Source organism: Seriola lalandi, unplaced genomic scaffold (assembly GCF_002814215.2).
Source record: "Seriola lalandi dorsalis isolate HSWRI2012SDOR001 ecotype SW California unplaced genomic scaffold, Sedor1 jcf7180002054933, whole genome shotgun sequence".
Classification (NCBI taxonomy): Eukaryota; Metazoa; Chordata; class Actinopteri; order Carangiformes; family Carangidae; genus Seriola; species Seriola lalandi.
The window spans coordinates 5,047,716-5,063,194 of NW_019525485.1; the positions used below are offsets into that span (position 1 = coordinate 5,047,716).

Here is a 15,479-nt window from a genome sequence, read left to right on the forward strand (position 1 = left end):
GTTTCAGCTTGACTCAATTTGACAACTTCTAATCACACAATAAAATATTCTCCACGCCCCAAATAAAAAACTACCGTGCGGTGCATTCTTCCGCACTGCTGAGCTGGGTGGAGGCTCACCACAAAACCTCATGGACCAATTAACCAAGTTGTCATTATCAGCTAAATTTTCCAAGATCCCAGCACTCTTTGAAAACTCGTGAGGAAAATCAGAAAACGGTGCAGACTGAATGTAATTGGGGTCAGCGCGGTCAAAAGAGGACGGATCTTTGGCCGTGAAAAGCCGACTGAAGCTCTACATTTATGTTCGAAACATGCAGTTAAATAGCTTTCTCAAACCTCGTCTCAGTTTATGTTTCTGTATTCACTCAAGAAAACCCTCCAGCATGATGTGAGATAAGCAAGACATTACCAAATAATATGTCTTTTTTTTTTCTTTTTTTTTTTTTAAAGACTATTTCAGGAATTCACAGCTCATACCAGTCTGGTCAAACCTAGATTTGCAGCCTGGTGCTCGTCTCTGCAACAACCTATATTTCATCACAAATATTTCAGAATTTCAGCTATGTTGTTAAACCGTGGTAAGTGAATGATAAAACTAAAATCTGTAACATTTACTCCACACGAAAACATTCTTCATTCAAATCGTTTGACCACATGCCTTCAGAGGCATGTTTTGAGTGAAGCAATATGTTTAGTTTTCTCTTTTCATCCCTATTCCTCTGTTCTATAACACACTAAACCCCCCTATTTTTAACCATATATAAGCAGGGTTTTACCTGGAAAACCAGCACCCCAGTGTGAGCCACGGACAGGCTGAGCTTCGTCCCCTCTCTGTCCTTGGCCGGGTGCAGGCGAACGCCGTACATCTCCAGCCGCCGAGCGATTTCCAGCAGCTGGTAGTCTGACTCTGCTGGAGTCTGCCCGCTGTGGAGGAGAGGGATCAACAAGTCCAGCAATTATCCATCAATCAACATGTTAATCAATCATTAGCTCATCAAACTCTTCAAGGCAATAAATCTAAGTTTGTGGATTAATTGTGGACAATCAATATCCCTCACACAGTGTTCATGTGTTATTGTTTGGGCTGTATGTACCAGATGTTAGACATGACCCAGTCCAGGTTTCTCTTCCAGACTGATCGAGAATGTAGAAACAACAAACAGTCTTAAAATACACCACAGGATCAAATGGCGGTGACCGCCGGGGGAGGAAAGAAATCGACCGCAGAAGACGTTTGTTTCCTCGCAAAATCTGAAAATAGCTTCCTGTTTCCTGTATGAGCTGCTGAATTAGCCACTTCCTTCCTGCGTCGGTGAGCGAGAAGCGGAGGCAGCGGGGAGGGCAGGAGCCCACAGAAAAAGAAGTGGTGTGTGGTGGGTGCAGATTGCGACCGTGACGAATAATCAACAAATCGGAGGTTTGGTTTACAGCTGTGGTTAAAGAAGGGTTTTAAGGGAATTTACAGTTGCAGAAAACAGGGAAATGCATTTGTCATTGGTGTGCAAACAGCGACGAGGAAAGCACAGCTATACTGTCAATGAGAAAATACATGTAGATGCAAGTGTGTGTGTGTGTCTGTGTGTGTGTGTGTGTGCGTGTGTGCGTGTGTGTGGTCCCAGGGGCATAGAGGGAGTGCCAAAATCGCATGTTTGCAGATAGTCACCTCTGCGGGGGAGAGATTAAAAGTGTGTGTATGTGCACATGAGCAGTTGTGGTTTAAGAGATACACATCTCTGCAGGACAGAGACGTATGAGGCTGGGTGTAATTGTGTAATGGGCGTGTGTGTGTTTGCGAGTGCACTTTCAATAAACAGATAAATATCTCTGTGGGTCAGACTTACAGTACTGTGAAAGTACATGTGTGTGTGTGTTTATGTAAAAAAAAAAAAAAAAACACAAAAAAAACAATGGCTCCTGACACCCTCATTGTTAACACCACCTAGAAACAGATTAAAGCTCGGCTCAGCATTGTTTTCCAAGCAGGGATAATCTTAACCAGCTATTTCCAGGTAAACAGTGCTGCTCCTCTAACTGTCAGATTATTTCAGTCTTGGTGTTAATGCTCAGACGCTGTGAAAATCACTGCAGTATATGTTTTTCCTTATGTTTAGAAAGTACATGTTAGCCTCATAGAGACGATTATTACGGCTTCTCATATGTTTTTCACTGTTTTCTGACATTTTATCAACTAAAACAGCTAATTACTGTACACACAAAATATTTTGCATGTAATATATTCATTAACATTTGCATCTGTGCACATCCAAGCAGCTTTGTGGACATGTGTGACTCACACGTGCTTGCGGTGGCAGTCGGTGATCTTGTCTCTGATGGCGTCCTGGTCCGGCAGGTATTTGTTGTGGAGGAGGTGCTGCCAGCTCTGGGTCTCATCGAAGTCTCCTATCTCCGCTGATGGAGGGACAGAAGGGAGAGGGAGAGGGAGAGGAAAGAGAGGCGGCAGACAGGTGAGAGTTTGATATTTATTTGGAGCGAAAATGGAGAGAGAAATAGGAAAGTGGGTGACCTACAAGGTGAAGAGGAGATTAAATAAAGATGCAGATTGTTGAGGAAAAGGAGGTCAAGGAGTTTTAAGGAGGAAATTATTATTCCTATCTGCACTGTTCATTTGAATCCTACACATACTCTATCTCTATTCTATTCTACTGTAGATCAGATGAAGTGTGCCGATGCGTGTCTCCATCTGTTCATAACCAGCAATAATAACCCCTCATACTGTACCACCCGCAGGTGCACACACATGCACGCACGCACACCAGCACTGATGGTTACCGCGGCAACCGAGTCATATCCTTTAGCAGGCTGTGCTGCAGCTCGCCTCTGTGTGCGGGACTGAATCGAATCCATAAATTCAATAAGTCCTGCAGATATGGTGCTGAATAAGAACAGTCACTGAGGTGCAGGCGCAGGCGGCTGAACGGGCAGGTGTGGAAATACAAATGCGAGGAAGGCTGCACACTGAGGAAGAGCTCCCACACTGTGTTCATTTCATTCAGCTATCATGCATAATGTGACTGGTTTTAAACATAAGGAAACTGATGATTTATGTAAATGATAAAACTGTGGAATACAGACAGAGAGTCTCATGCTGGCACACGTGAGGGAGACAGCTTTGTATTTTATTCAGTTCATTTTAAACCATAGGAGCTGCGTTAATATCCCAAAAAGAAATATGGCACATGATAATTCTGTAATTGCTGATTTATGGTCAGTCCCACAATGAAGAACTACAGTTCTTTTCCATATGGAAAACATAACACTGCCGGCTTCATGAAGCTGTTGAGGCAATGGCTTTTTGTTATTCATATGTAGGTGGGTTTATTCAGACATGACAGGGTATTTACAGAAGGAGCCAGTACTTGACAGTACTTTTACGTATGCGCCTGTATGCGTTGCACTCACACTGAATGATGTGGGAGACCATGAGAGCGGCGCTGGTGTCGTTGCAGATGAGACGGCCACAGGCAAGGTCGCGTTTAATCTGCAGCGCGAACAGATACCTGGAGGAAGAAAAAGAGAGCAAGAGAGATACATGGCGGAGAGAGTGAGAGGGCGGAAAGAAGGAGAGCAAGGAGGCAGAAAATGGAATAGAGAAAGGGAGAGGTTAAGAGGTTAATGCATGTTCTACAAACTTACCAGCTGACAATGTTAAAAGCAATTCCATTACCACCAGACTCCTGGCGTTCATCCACACTCAAACACACATACCGCTGATACATTGCATCTACCGACTCCAAACTAATCCCTAATTGAGAAAATGCTCTTTTCTGTTAATCATTAGACAGTCTGCTCCTTACAGCACGATCCAGACCTCATAAACAGAGTCACACACACGCCCATGTGCGTGTTGCCAGGTCATGATGCTGCATTTCACTCAACTAACAGCAGAGACTGCACCATAACATAGAGAGTGGTGCAGACTGCATTAAGACAGCTGACTCTAAAAATCTTCTATCAGCCCAAAGAGAATAAGATTGATTGGACACACATGTTGTATATATCCTCTAAATATGTACTGATGCGTTTTATTTCTCTATTCTACGGTGATAACAAAGGAATACAATCTGTGAGCTTGGCTGATTCACCAACCCTCTACTTCCTGTATAAGGGCAATAGCGGACTGGCTGCCTGAGGTTCGCATTAATAGCATGTGTGAATGAGTGTGGGATTAATGGCCCACATCAGCTTTTTATGCGATATCCAATTCAAGCTTTTTATAACTGTATGATTACCTCGCTAATAAAGTTAATGAGGCTGTGGTGAGTTTCTATATTGTTTTATTTCAGCTTCCAGAGAAAGAACGGGCGGGGGATTTTACCATTTACGACAGCCACGCCAATTTAGTGTAAAATACCAGTTCATACACTGTTATGGAGAATGCTATTTTAATGTATAAGCAACATGAGAAGCAGGAAAATACAATGATTTGTCTTTAAAATCTCACTCCTTTTTAACTACATTACACCCAACCTCCATCACATCGGGGCAACAGTCATTGGCCAGTATCTCACTTTAATTAAAAGCTAATGACAGCCTGATATATTTACAAAACGGACTGTTCTATATGTGCACGTTACCCATCAAAGGAAACACTGACAACACTAAAACACTGTCAGAGACGAACAAAGGGAGAGAAAAAAAAAAAAAAAAAAAAAAAGGCTGCCCACTTCCTGTTTGATGCTGGAGTCAGCTGGCACCCTACAAGAAAATATGAGATCAGTGGAATAAACTGGCCAGCTGAGCAAACAACGTCAGTGGAAAACATCCACAGCACTGTGAACCGGTGATGGTATTCCGTTGTTAAATGAAACTTAGAATACTTCAGATTTCAGTCCTGGTCAATTTGGCGATATCCGTGGTTGCTGGTGGCAACGGCAGGTGCGGTTTGATAGCACAGTAAACACTGGCTGAGCAGCTACAACACAGCAGGAGCAGCTGCTGTATCTGTTTACAGTGCAGCCAAACAAACTCGCATTGTTTTAGTCAAAAATCATCATTACATTATTGTATACAATTATTGTATTTTTTCTTATCCGTACCCCATGAGTCCAACAGTGTTGCAGCGAAATGCTAAATCTAGTACTGTTTAGTACTAGTACTGTTTTAACGCAGCTCTGATCCAGTGTTGGGTGAGAGTACGGGGTTAAATTACACACAGACACACCGGATTACATGCTGCATCACTTCCTGTGAACCCCTCGTGTGTGTGTGTGAAAACAAGGTGGAGGTTTGATTTCATGAAAACCTTCAGGATTATAACTTCCATCGCAACAGATCCCGTCACAGATGAGGGGCACAGTGAACACTTCCTGCTTTGCTCTTGTCTCAAGTAAATCCAGCTGGGCAGCTGGAGGGAAACCGCGGCACCATGGGAAAATGTAGAAGGTCAAGTCTTTCTCCTATTTATGTTTTGGTTGTGTGACGGAGAATTGTGTTTTACTGTAGAAGTCCCGAATTAGCTTTGACAAACACAAGCAATGCTGATGAGCCAAATCAGACTAAACTAATAATAATGAGAATGAGAATGAGAATTTACACTTTAGAACTGAGGCAAAAGGTGGAAAGGTGAACTAAGTGTCTATATAATATCATCTAAAACCCTTCTCTGGCTGTCAGAGATGAGTTTGGGATTAAAATATGTCAACCAGAGTAAGAAAGTTCAGTCTTTTTACAGTAAAACTGCTTGATTCCCAAAAGTGGTCATGGCATTCATCTCCTTTCAACTGGTTTGGAACAACAAATGTTTTCATGAGCCTGGTTCCCAGATGACGGTCAAAACTTTCTCATTTGGATCCAGAAAAGGAAAAAAAAAATAAAAGACGCTTCTTAGATGTTGTGGCATGTGGGTATAAATGTGCAACAAATGGCAAGTGACTGACTGGGAACAAGAGAAAATACAAAACAAAATGCAAACATATTGTAACAAGGACCTCTCTGCTGTATGTGCAGATACAGCAGGGAACCATAAATGGTGATTCAAAACCCTCGTGAAGGACTGAGACCTATCTGGCCCGGACGGAAAACCGAGAGCAAAACAACACATCTTTTAATTTAAGCAGCTCTTCTCCAGAAAGGTGTGGTTTGAGTGTTGAGACGACCTACCGAGTCAGCTCCTCCATGAGCTGTGTGTGGTCAGGGGGGAAGAACTTCACCACAAAGCGAAGGATGGTGTTTTTGGGCCCTAGAGGAGGGAAATAACAGGATATGGTTAAGAAGGAAGCGGCGGGTAGAGAGAGTCCATCTGTGTGTAACATTTACCAAATGACTGCAATTTCCTACACATGACTGGCTTTTCTCACTGCACAGTACAGACCAAAGTAAGGACAAAAGATCACGGTTTTACTCTCGATCATTTCTGCGCATGCGTTTGAAGGGTGAAAGATGAGGCGGCATCTGTGAGATACTCACGTCTGATCTGTTTCAGCGTCGGCTTCAGCAGATCCAGCCACACCTGCGGAGGACGGAGATCAGGACAGTGTATCAAAGACTGACGATTGTGCAGTGATTTTTCTGTATAAAGGCTGGTTTAAAACAGTAGTTCACCATTTGGCAAATCAGGAGAACTGCTACAACCACAACATGGATCTAAATAATATAAACCAGTCAAATCATTCCAACAGCTCCATCATTTCCCAATAATTTCCAACCAGGGAACTTTCCTAGAAAGACTTGATTATACCCACTTAAACACAAGATAATATCAATCCAGCAGCTGGTTACAACTGAAAACTATTTCTTCACATTTGCTGTAGTGCATGCTCGGTTGTAGAGAAATTGCACATATTTGCATGTTCAGCTGGAATTAGTTCGGATGAATTAACTAAAAGTTTACAGACTGAAAGCCATTTTTTAAACCCTTGTAATAAATAGCAAATATGAAACAGTATTAATAAAACGGACCAATTCCGCTCTGCTTTCCTCACCTGACACTGATATCTCTATCAGTACAAAACAACCAGGATATTTGATAAAATTACCAAAACACACCGTTACACTTGGAAATGCAATATGAGCTCCTTAAGCACATGCAACCATCAGGCCTCAAATGCTCTTTGTTCTTTCTTCTGACAGTTTGTGGAGTATATTTTGGAATCACGGTTTACACACTAGCTGACATCAACATGATGCATGATCAACCCTGATCCATATCTACCTGGTGTATAGCTTCATGTATATGTGTGTGTGTGTAACTTCCTGTGTACGTGTGCTGACAATGTTGTCGTTATATCGCATCACTTGTTCCACGGGTCCACTTCAAACCTGCTCCTATGCCTGAGAGGCACCAGGACGCGCAGCGAGTGAACGGCCGAGCTACAGACGCACTGTTGTCCTCCAGCTATGTTTTCCTTTATTAGCAGCTTTTTCACACGCTGATGGAGAGCAGCCGTAGAGACAATAGCATCTGCAATCTGCAGACACACCCCCAAGGCATTTACACCAAGTGCGCAAGTTATTACAACCAGCTGCTCCTTCATGAAACAGGTAGAAAAACTGAGTCCAGGCGAAAGCTGCGATATCTTAAAGCCACACAGATGGAGATGAAAGAGATAGGCTCTCTCCATAAAGCACTTTCATTACACATGACTAATAACAACCTCTGAGTGCAGTGTGCACACATGTGATTTAAGCTAAAGTTAACTTGTGGGAACGAGAGGGGGAAACCTTCTTTCAAGCACTTAGCAAAGTGGAGGAGATCTTCCCAGCCACAGAGAGGAAAATCCTCTGAATGCACCAACGCTAAATGTAGATGTGCGTGAGTCATGTGGCTTTAAACCAGACAACAAACAAGTAAATATTCTGTTAAAGTTTCCCTTCGGGTTGGACAAGCAGGCGAATGCAACAAAGCAATTACTGTTTGTTATTTGAATTTTGACAGTAAGGCGGGAAAATGTGGCTTTTGAGCTGAAGCTACTTTGAGAAATACAAATGCATTTGTACTTTAGTGTAAATTATTATCACTTCCGCCAACTGTCAATCTGCAAAAACAACAAGCCAAACAACATAATCTACGGTAACAAATGTCAGAGTGTGTGTATGTGTGTGTGTGTCTTACCGTCATCTTGCGGTGGTCCTGGTACTCCAGCCCAAAATAGTCTCCCTCCGTCAGATTGAGATGCACACAAACCAGGTCAAACAGCACTTTGCCAGGGGAGCGTTGCTGGGAGATGAAGAAGAGAGGGGGAGAAAAAACGATTTTAGATTAAAATAAAAGAGGAAACTGCAGACGCCACAGTGTCACACAGCATCTCATCAGAGGGAGTGCTGATAATCGAATCTTTTTTCTCCGGTTATTCTGAAGTGATTTAACTTTGAAAACATCAAGTGAGTGGAAGCAAGTACACCAAAAAAAATCCTGATGCCATTATCCCTAATGAGCCTCCCCTCATTTAACAAGCTGCTGACCTTTGACCCTGATGCGAGGTCTCAGCCTCAGGTTTGCGTCTAATGAATAGCTGGAGGCTGAGGCTCAGCTGGGAGTGTTCAGCCAACAACCACAACGCCCCAGGAAAAGTGTGTGTCTAGTATCAGCTGTGCTCTGTTTAATGATGTAGCTATTCCCAGTGCTGGTATGTTTGCATGCGCACCATTGTTTTCTCTGGCTCAATTCAGCAGCGGGGACATTAAGAGCATCGAGCAATCTCCTCTCCCGAATCTGGGATTTCTTTGATTCCATCAACAAGCATGAAGACTAAAAGCGAGGCCTGACCCGACACAGACATGGAAGCAAACCCAAAATTAGCACAGAACAATTTTCCCCCGAGGCGGTTCAAGCTAAATGGTACCACCCTGTCAGCCTGCGGAGCTTCTGAAGAGATGCACCGTACTATTATACATTCAGCAAGCCTGATGAGGCTCTCGTCAAGTTAATATGTAGTCATGAAGACGTGCATTACTACATTTGACAAGCACATGCAGGCAAAAACACAGATCTGAGAGCGAGACCTGTGCAATTAACATCAAATAAATCCATGCTTTCCCAGTGGACAAACCTTACACTGTGTATACACCCTAAGATCAGGAGAGGGGGCTGTTAATGTTGTGACTGTTGCCGTGCATGTTCATGCGCCTCTGTGCATTTAATTACAATATTTACAATATTACTGATTATGCACAGTTTTACTAAAATGCTAAGCATATCCAACATCTATGAATCTTGACTATGTTCGGTATTAAACCTATGTTGGTCTCTCACAGACTTGTCTGGTGCCAGGCTGTTGCTGCTAAATACTGAACTCTATTAGCAGTGTTTAACTACATTTGTGATTTGGAAATGTCATGGTAGAAGAAGAGACATTTTTTTCCCTCTAATTTTATTTAACCATACAGTAACCTATCTAGTACTCAGATGTGGCCTTTTATTGTTAAAGGAATCTGGTTTTAAAGTCTCGCCCGCATGTAGTGAAGGTCTATTGTGCAATAATCATATGCTTAATCCCAACAATTATGATTTTTTTGGCATAATAATTTGCACTTTATGCATTTTAGAACAGCCTCGAGTGCTCGTGCCACCTTAATGAAGATTATGAAAAAGACAGAGCACGAGTTAAAACCGACAAAGTGCCAGTTGGTGCAGGATACCAACAGGACGGAGGATGAAACTTCACAATAGAAGCACAGACTGGAGAGAGGGCTGAGAGGAATCAGAGCAGGGAAGGCCACGGTGTGAGCCAAGTCTATCACCATCTGGCTACCGTATGTGTGTGTGTGTGTGTGTGTGTGTGTGTGTGTCCATCTGTTTCTGTGTGGTCAGACTGTCTGTAGGGACACACCCACACATTGTACTCACACGCGCACACATGCACACACACACTCTGACGCTTCCCAGGCCTCTAGAAACAAGGCTAACTGACTGAATGTCGACCTGAGTGACATCTACGACAGAGAGACCGGGAGCTCGGCTGACAGATGCCGCTGTCATGCACAAAGCTCAGGGATGTCTGAGGTTTGGACGAGATCCAGCTCTGGGCTGCGGTAATCTTGGTTTAAAGGAGGTCAAGAGGTGAGAGGAGAAGAGGCTGGAAGAGAATCGGAAGGCAGGAAAACAAGAAATCAAGAAATCATCACTAAATGTGCGTCATTAACAAAAACGTGCATGAAAACACCTGCAGAAAAGGTCGAGTGTAGGTGCAGTGCAAAACAATGTTGGGCTTGGAGGAGATGCAGGAGGTTTAAACAACACACTGCATGTGCTGAGACAGAAAGCGAGATAGCGAGGTTCGGTGATAAAGATTTAGACCCGCTGACAAAATGTGCTTTAAATTCGACATTTGTTCTCAAAGTAACTCTCGCAAAAACACCATATGTGAAAGTCAGAGAGAAGAGAGAAGTAAGATGTCCACTTCTGTTAAGTTGTCACTGTCAAGTTTATCCACCGCCTCACTACAACAAGGAGAGAAGTGGGGAAGGAGGTTGGGGACAGAGTAATAAGAAGAAAGAAAAAAAAAAGAGAGAAGACGAAATCTGTAATGTTTTGAAACAGGTCGCAGCAGGTCAAGTAACTTCATGAGACCGAGGCTGAATTCCAAGTAGGCAAAAGCAATTTCCTTCAATATCAGCAAACCGCTCTCCAATAACTAGAGAAAGCCTGAGTGCATGCATTAGGGAGATATCCCATATCACATTCAAGTAACGTAAGACACCGGAATGCAGCGGGGAATGTCACTGAGGTAATGGTGGTGAAAGTTTTTAAATATCAATACCAGTTATAATAACAAAGGCTTCCTGACGCATGATGTTACTGTATCTTGTTACAGCTGTGTGCGAGGATTAAACACCTTCACACATTCTTTTGTTTCATTGAAAGACACTCGTGCCCCGTCACAAACCCGACAGCTTTCCCTCCGACGCTAAAACCTGATATCGTCTGATGAAATAAAAAAATAAAAAACCAACAAACTGGCAGTCAGGAGACAAAGAGAAAGGCTAAATTTAACCTAAACTGGGTGGAGAGACGTCCTTTAATGAAGAGGTGTGAGCAGAAGTGTTGGAGGAAGTGAGGAAAGCAGGATCCCGGCGTGACTTAAACCTGACCGGCGCTCTGTTAAGATTCAGCTCCCGTTGGGCAGTGAAGCAAACCTCTAAAAAAAAACAACAAAAAACAACAGTAGCGAGACAAACAGACGTATAGGATTCAATTTTCAAAGCTACATGTAACATAATCTCAGAGAGGATACATGTAGGTTTCCAAAAAAAACAAACCACATTTAGGTTTATCAAGTGGTTTAGGTTTTTTTGTTGTTGTTCTTTTTAACTGAAATTAGCAGTGTTGCACTTTCACTTGATGGTTTCGGTGGAGAGAAAAGGAAATGAGAGAAGGAAGCTCATGTGAAACGAAAACCTCAGAACTGATTATTTACCAGAAACAGACACAGAGAACACTGTGCAAACCTTACTCTGGATAAACAGTGCCTTTCAGTAAGAGACACAGCTCCCTGTCATCTGAGGTAAAACACCTTTATGTTTCCAGTCTGCAGTCCTCTAATGTGATCTCCTGACTTTAGGAGGCTTGAGCTTCACCGCGGGTTAAATTCAGAGTGAAGCTTCATGCCTCTGTCACATTTCTGCAGAGGATTAGTGGCCCTTGATGTTTATAGAGCTAAAGCAACTGCTGCACAGCGCAAAACCGCATCTTGCAAAGGTTTTCCAGCTGATTTTCTGAACCTATGCGATAGGTAGTCGCACTCGTATGACCCAGCCATGATTTCTGCTCTCTCCTCATGCAACACGAGTGTTAACAGTGGTGCAAACGCTGCTTACTAAATGAAAGTGGCACTTAAAAATAGAGCAGTCCAGCCTGTTCTCATGATCTGCTCTGATCTTGGCAACGGTTTCAGCAGAGGAAATGGAACGCCAGGTCGAGGTCAAACATGATATATATAGGTTTTGTTTATAATGAAACGGGAGAATAAAAAGAGTCGGTGTCACACTGACCTGGGGAAGGGATAAGGGTAGGAACAGCGAGGATGTTGATGACAAAGCACCTCCGGGAAATCTCCTCTACAAGTTTTACATTTTGAACGTTTGACGGCCCCTAAAAATAACCGGTGCATGTGTGTGTTGAAATCTTTCAGCTGAACGGAGCCGACTGGGCCCCGTGGATCGCAGACTGGGGTCCTTTCAGTTCAAATCACAATCCCTTCATTCAGCAGCTTCCATCAATGAGCCTTTCTTAGTCTGCCAAAAACACACACTCACTTACACACAGGAGACAGATTTTTGGAGCATGATTATTGTCTTATCTAGATGTTGGAATGATGCTTCACAAATCCCAGACATACTGAGTGCTTTCTCTGTTGCAAATGCATACAGTGAAACATTCACTGACATGTGCACTGGTATGCCGATGAACATTAAAGAGCCTTAAAAAACTGGTGAAGTCAGAATTTCCTGACTGACTCCAGACTGTAAAAGCAACCTACAAAGGCCAAGGTCGCATCCTCAAAGGCAGGGTCCAGTTTCACACAGCTGTCCTTTTGGGCCTTACACCAACATAGCTCTTCTGTTTTTTTTTTTTTTAAAGATAATTAGAAGGCTAGCAGGTCTCGCAGCCTTAACAACCAAGTGTCCATCAGTGAACTGTGCTGGAATCTGGCTTCAGGCCTGGCAACCATCATCCAAACAACCAAGCCAAAAACACTTCTGAGAGGACGAGAGGAGTCATCGAAATAGCTCCAGACGCGGGAGAGGGAACAGAAAGCAGCAGCACTCCTGCTCACTCTGCATCTTTTCCATGTGCCCCTTTCAACAATGCAGCTCTTAAAATCCAATGCCCTTTGTTTGTGACAAATCTAATGAGGAAAAGGCAACATATTTTTATTGATGGGACAGTGCAGAGCAGTTAAATTACTGGTTATTTTTCCAGCAAGTGAGAGTCCCCGAAAATAAGCCAATAAAACAGAGAGGCCTGTCTGCAGCTGTGGAAACTGCTTCCTCTTCATGTTTACCTTTCATAAAATGACTCATGCCCTTCTTTGCCTGCAAACTAGACTCAAATTATAGTGGTGGCCCTGAAACAAAATGCATGTTTGGGGGGTTGTGTGTCACAACTAAGTATAAAAATATCCATTATGGTCAGCTGGCAGGTTGACTGTGGTGGATCCCACGCTGTGAGTGTTTCTGGTTTTTGTAACTGACAATAAACAAGGCTGGAGCAGCATGTGTCAGCGAAAAGAACCAAAGCTGAAATCGATTTGAAATGCACCAAGTGCCTCCATATATAAAGGGGAATACATGACTTTGCTTCTATCCTTCTTGCTCTCCTTTTTCTCTGGATCTCCTCTGGACTCACTCCATCCCCCGCATCTGGTCCCTCGCCTGTCAGAGACACTTGCCACGAAGCTGTCGGCATGTCTGTTTACTCATCACCGGCCCTACTGCCAAACCCACCCTCAGTGTTACCCTGCGAAGTCGCCAGCCAGCAATCACACACACGCACGCACGCACGCACGCACGCACGCACGCACGCACGCACGCACACAAAGCAAACACATACTTCTTCTTCTACCCCCTCGCCCCTTTTAATCCTCTCTTCCTCTCGTGCTGGAAAGTCAGTGCCCGGCTAAACTGGGATGTGGTATATCAAAGTAATCGCTCTTCTCTTTTTCCACCATCCAGTCTCTTTTTGACCCCTTGAGGCCTACGGCAAAGAAAACCTACATATATTACACATGACTTCTTCTCTTTATTCCCTCTTCTTGTCACTGCCTCACTGTGGGCAAAACTCCCTTTATGTTAGAGATGTGCAGTTAATGAAAACGCATAAATAACTAACAGAGCAATCTGTATCTCACTCTCCTATTCTCTCAGAATCCATGCGAGTTCTCCATTCACCGTGTAAAAAGTCCACATAGATTTATTTTACCAGTTAATTATTTTGTTTATCATGCAACATTTTCCTTCCCTCCCCCTTTTTCTTCAGGTCCCGTCTTCTCCCTGCAGTCCACGGCCAAATAAAATACTCTCACCATCTGTGGTGGGGTGCTGAGGGTTTACAGAGAGTCCCACAGCATCACTGTTGAAATGACCTATGAAATCCAAAACAATGAAAGGACATAGCATTTGAAGTATTCATACCTGGGGTTGTGATGGATTACATTTCTGTGTCTAATTAAATTTTCTGAACACGGCCATTGGGCTGATCTGGTTTGATCTGGTCAACTCCGCAACACTACACACTCTGGAAGGGAATTTAGAAAGTACCAAGACTTATTAAGCTTTTCTGGAAATTAAAATTAAGATCCTACTGTACTGGCAGAATTGCGTTTCTCCGACTCATTATTCCACCCATGCATGAAACAGAAGGAAAACGCCTTGAAGCAAACTGGCATGAAGTAAGGGGACGGTCGAAAGGTGCCTCTCCCCCTCTAGCCCTGCTCTGGTGTGCAGCACTCTGACTAATGTCAACAGGGATGGAAACCAGATGGGTGAGACTGATGATAAGAAATCTCCATGGGGGAAAAAGACAGGGGGGGGAGAAAAAAAAACACCTCAAAGCTGTTCAGTTTCTTCCCTCAGTCCCCTGCTATGAATTCCTGCAGGGATCTTTGTGTCCTCTCTCTGTCAGGGAGGGTGGGGGGGGGGGTGTGATGTTATGGCTTTGAGGTATCACTGTAAAACTGTGGCCCTCAGTGGATGTTTTTTTGACAGTTGATTTAGCAGCAATGTCCTGAGTATTTACCTTTCTAGCAAAGACAAACGCCTGAAAATGGAGGACATCCATCAATTATTCAAACTGTAGACCCACAACAAAAGACGTATGATAAACGATAAAAGAAAAAGCAAGAGGTGTATGAAAAAGTAAAATACGATAAGATCAAACTTCATACCAGAGAGCGTGCCGTGTCCTGTTGCGAAACGTCAGGTCAGTGGGCCAGAAATCAACAAGAAGACCCAGCTTGAGTTACAGCAACGTGCAGCACTCCACTGCAACACTAAAACTCCAATGAAGCCACAAGTTTAAATCCAAAGATGTGGTTTTTCTACCTCAAAATAATGTTTAAACAGCCTTAACACACAGACTGTGCAGAAGGTTAAAGAGCTAGTTATTCTAGTTCAGCTTTAGAACAAGGGTTGATGCTGCCTAAAGCGACTGCATCCACAAATGGCAAATGGCAAAGATCTCCCCTGCTGTTGCTCTTCATCCCCACTGTGCGTTATTTTCCCTACAGCTTGTGAGCACTGGCTAATACACTGTCTGTTACAGCCTTTCAAAACAACACATCGCATGACAATGTCTGCATCCACTGCTTGATGAAAACTCACGCTTATTTTGAATGTTTTGAGACATTTGAGATGCGCTTTTGATTTGGTTTTAAATGCTCCCTCTCCTTCATCATAGACCCCTATGAATCCTAATCTATTGGTATGGGTGGGGTAAACATTTTGAAAAGTTTTTGCTCTGCTTTTGTGCATCAGGTAAATTCCGGTTAGAAGAATCAACCTTTAGTCTGGACATTGCAA

The 15,479-nt window shown here is 43.3% G+C and overlaps 1 protein-coding gene across 6 annotated transcripts in view; it reads right to left on the reverse strand.

Annotated features, from left to right (window-relative positions):
• The window catches only part of LOC111644437 (FERM, ARHGEF and pleckstrin domain-containing protein 1-like), a 50,418-nt gene that overhangs the window by 19,558 nt on the left and 15,381 nt on the right, over positions 1-15,479 (reverse strand). For all 6 annotated transcript variants that reach the window (XM_087170176.1, XM_087170175.1, XM_087170172.1 and 3 more), the window contains exons 3-8: positions 8,074-8,178; positions 6,429-6,471; positions 6,123-6,201; positions 3,423-3,520; positions 2,297-2,411; positions 779-926 (exon numbers count right to left, since the gene is read on the reverse strand). In XM_087170176.1, coding sequence (XP_087026302.1) covers positions 779-926; positions 2,297-2,411; positions 3,423-3,520; positions 6,123-6,201; positions 6,429-6,471; positions 8,074-8,178 — 588 coding nt within the window. The remainder of the gene's footprint in view (positions 1-778; positions 927-2,296; positions 2,412-3,422; positions 3,521-6,122; positions 6,202-6,428; positions 6,472-8,073; positions 8,179-15,479) is intronic.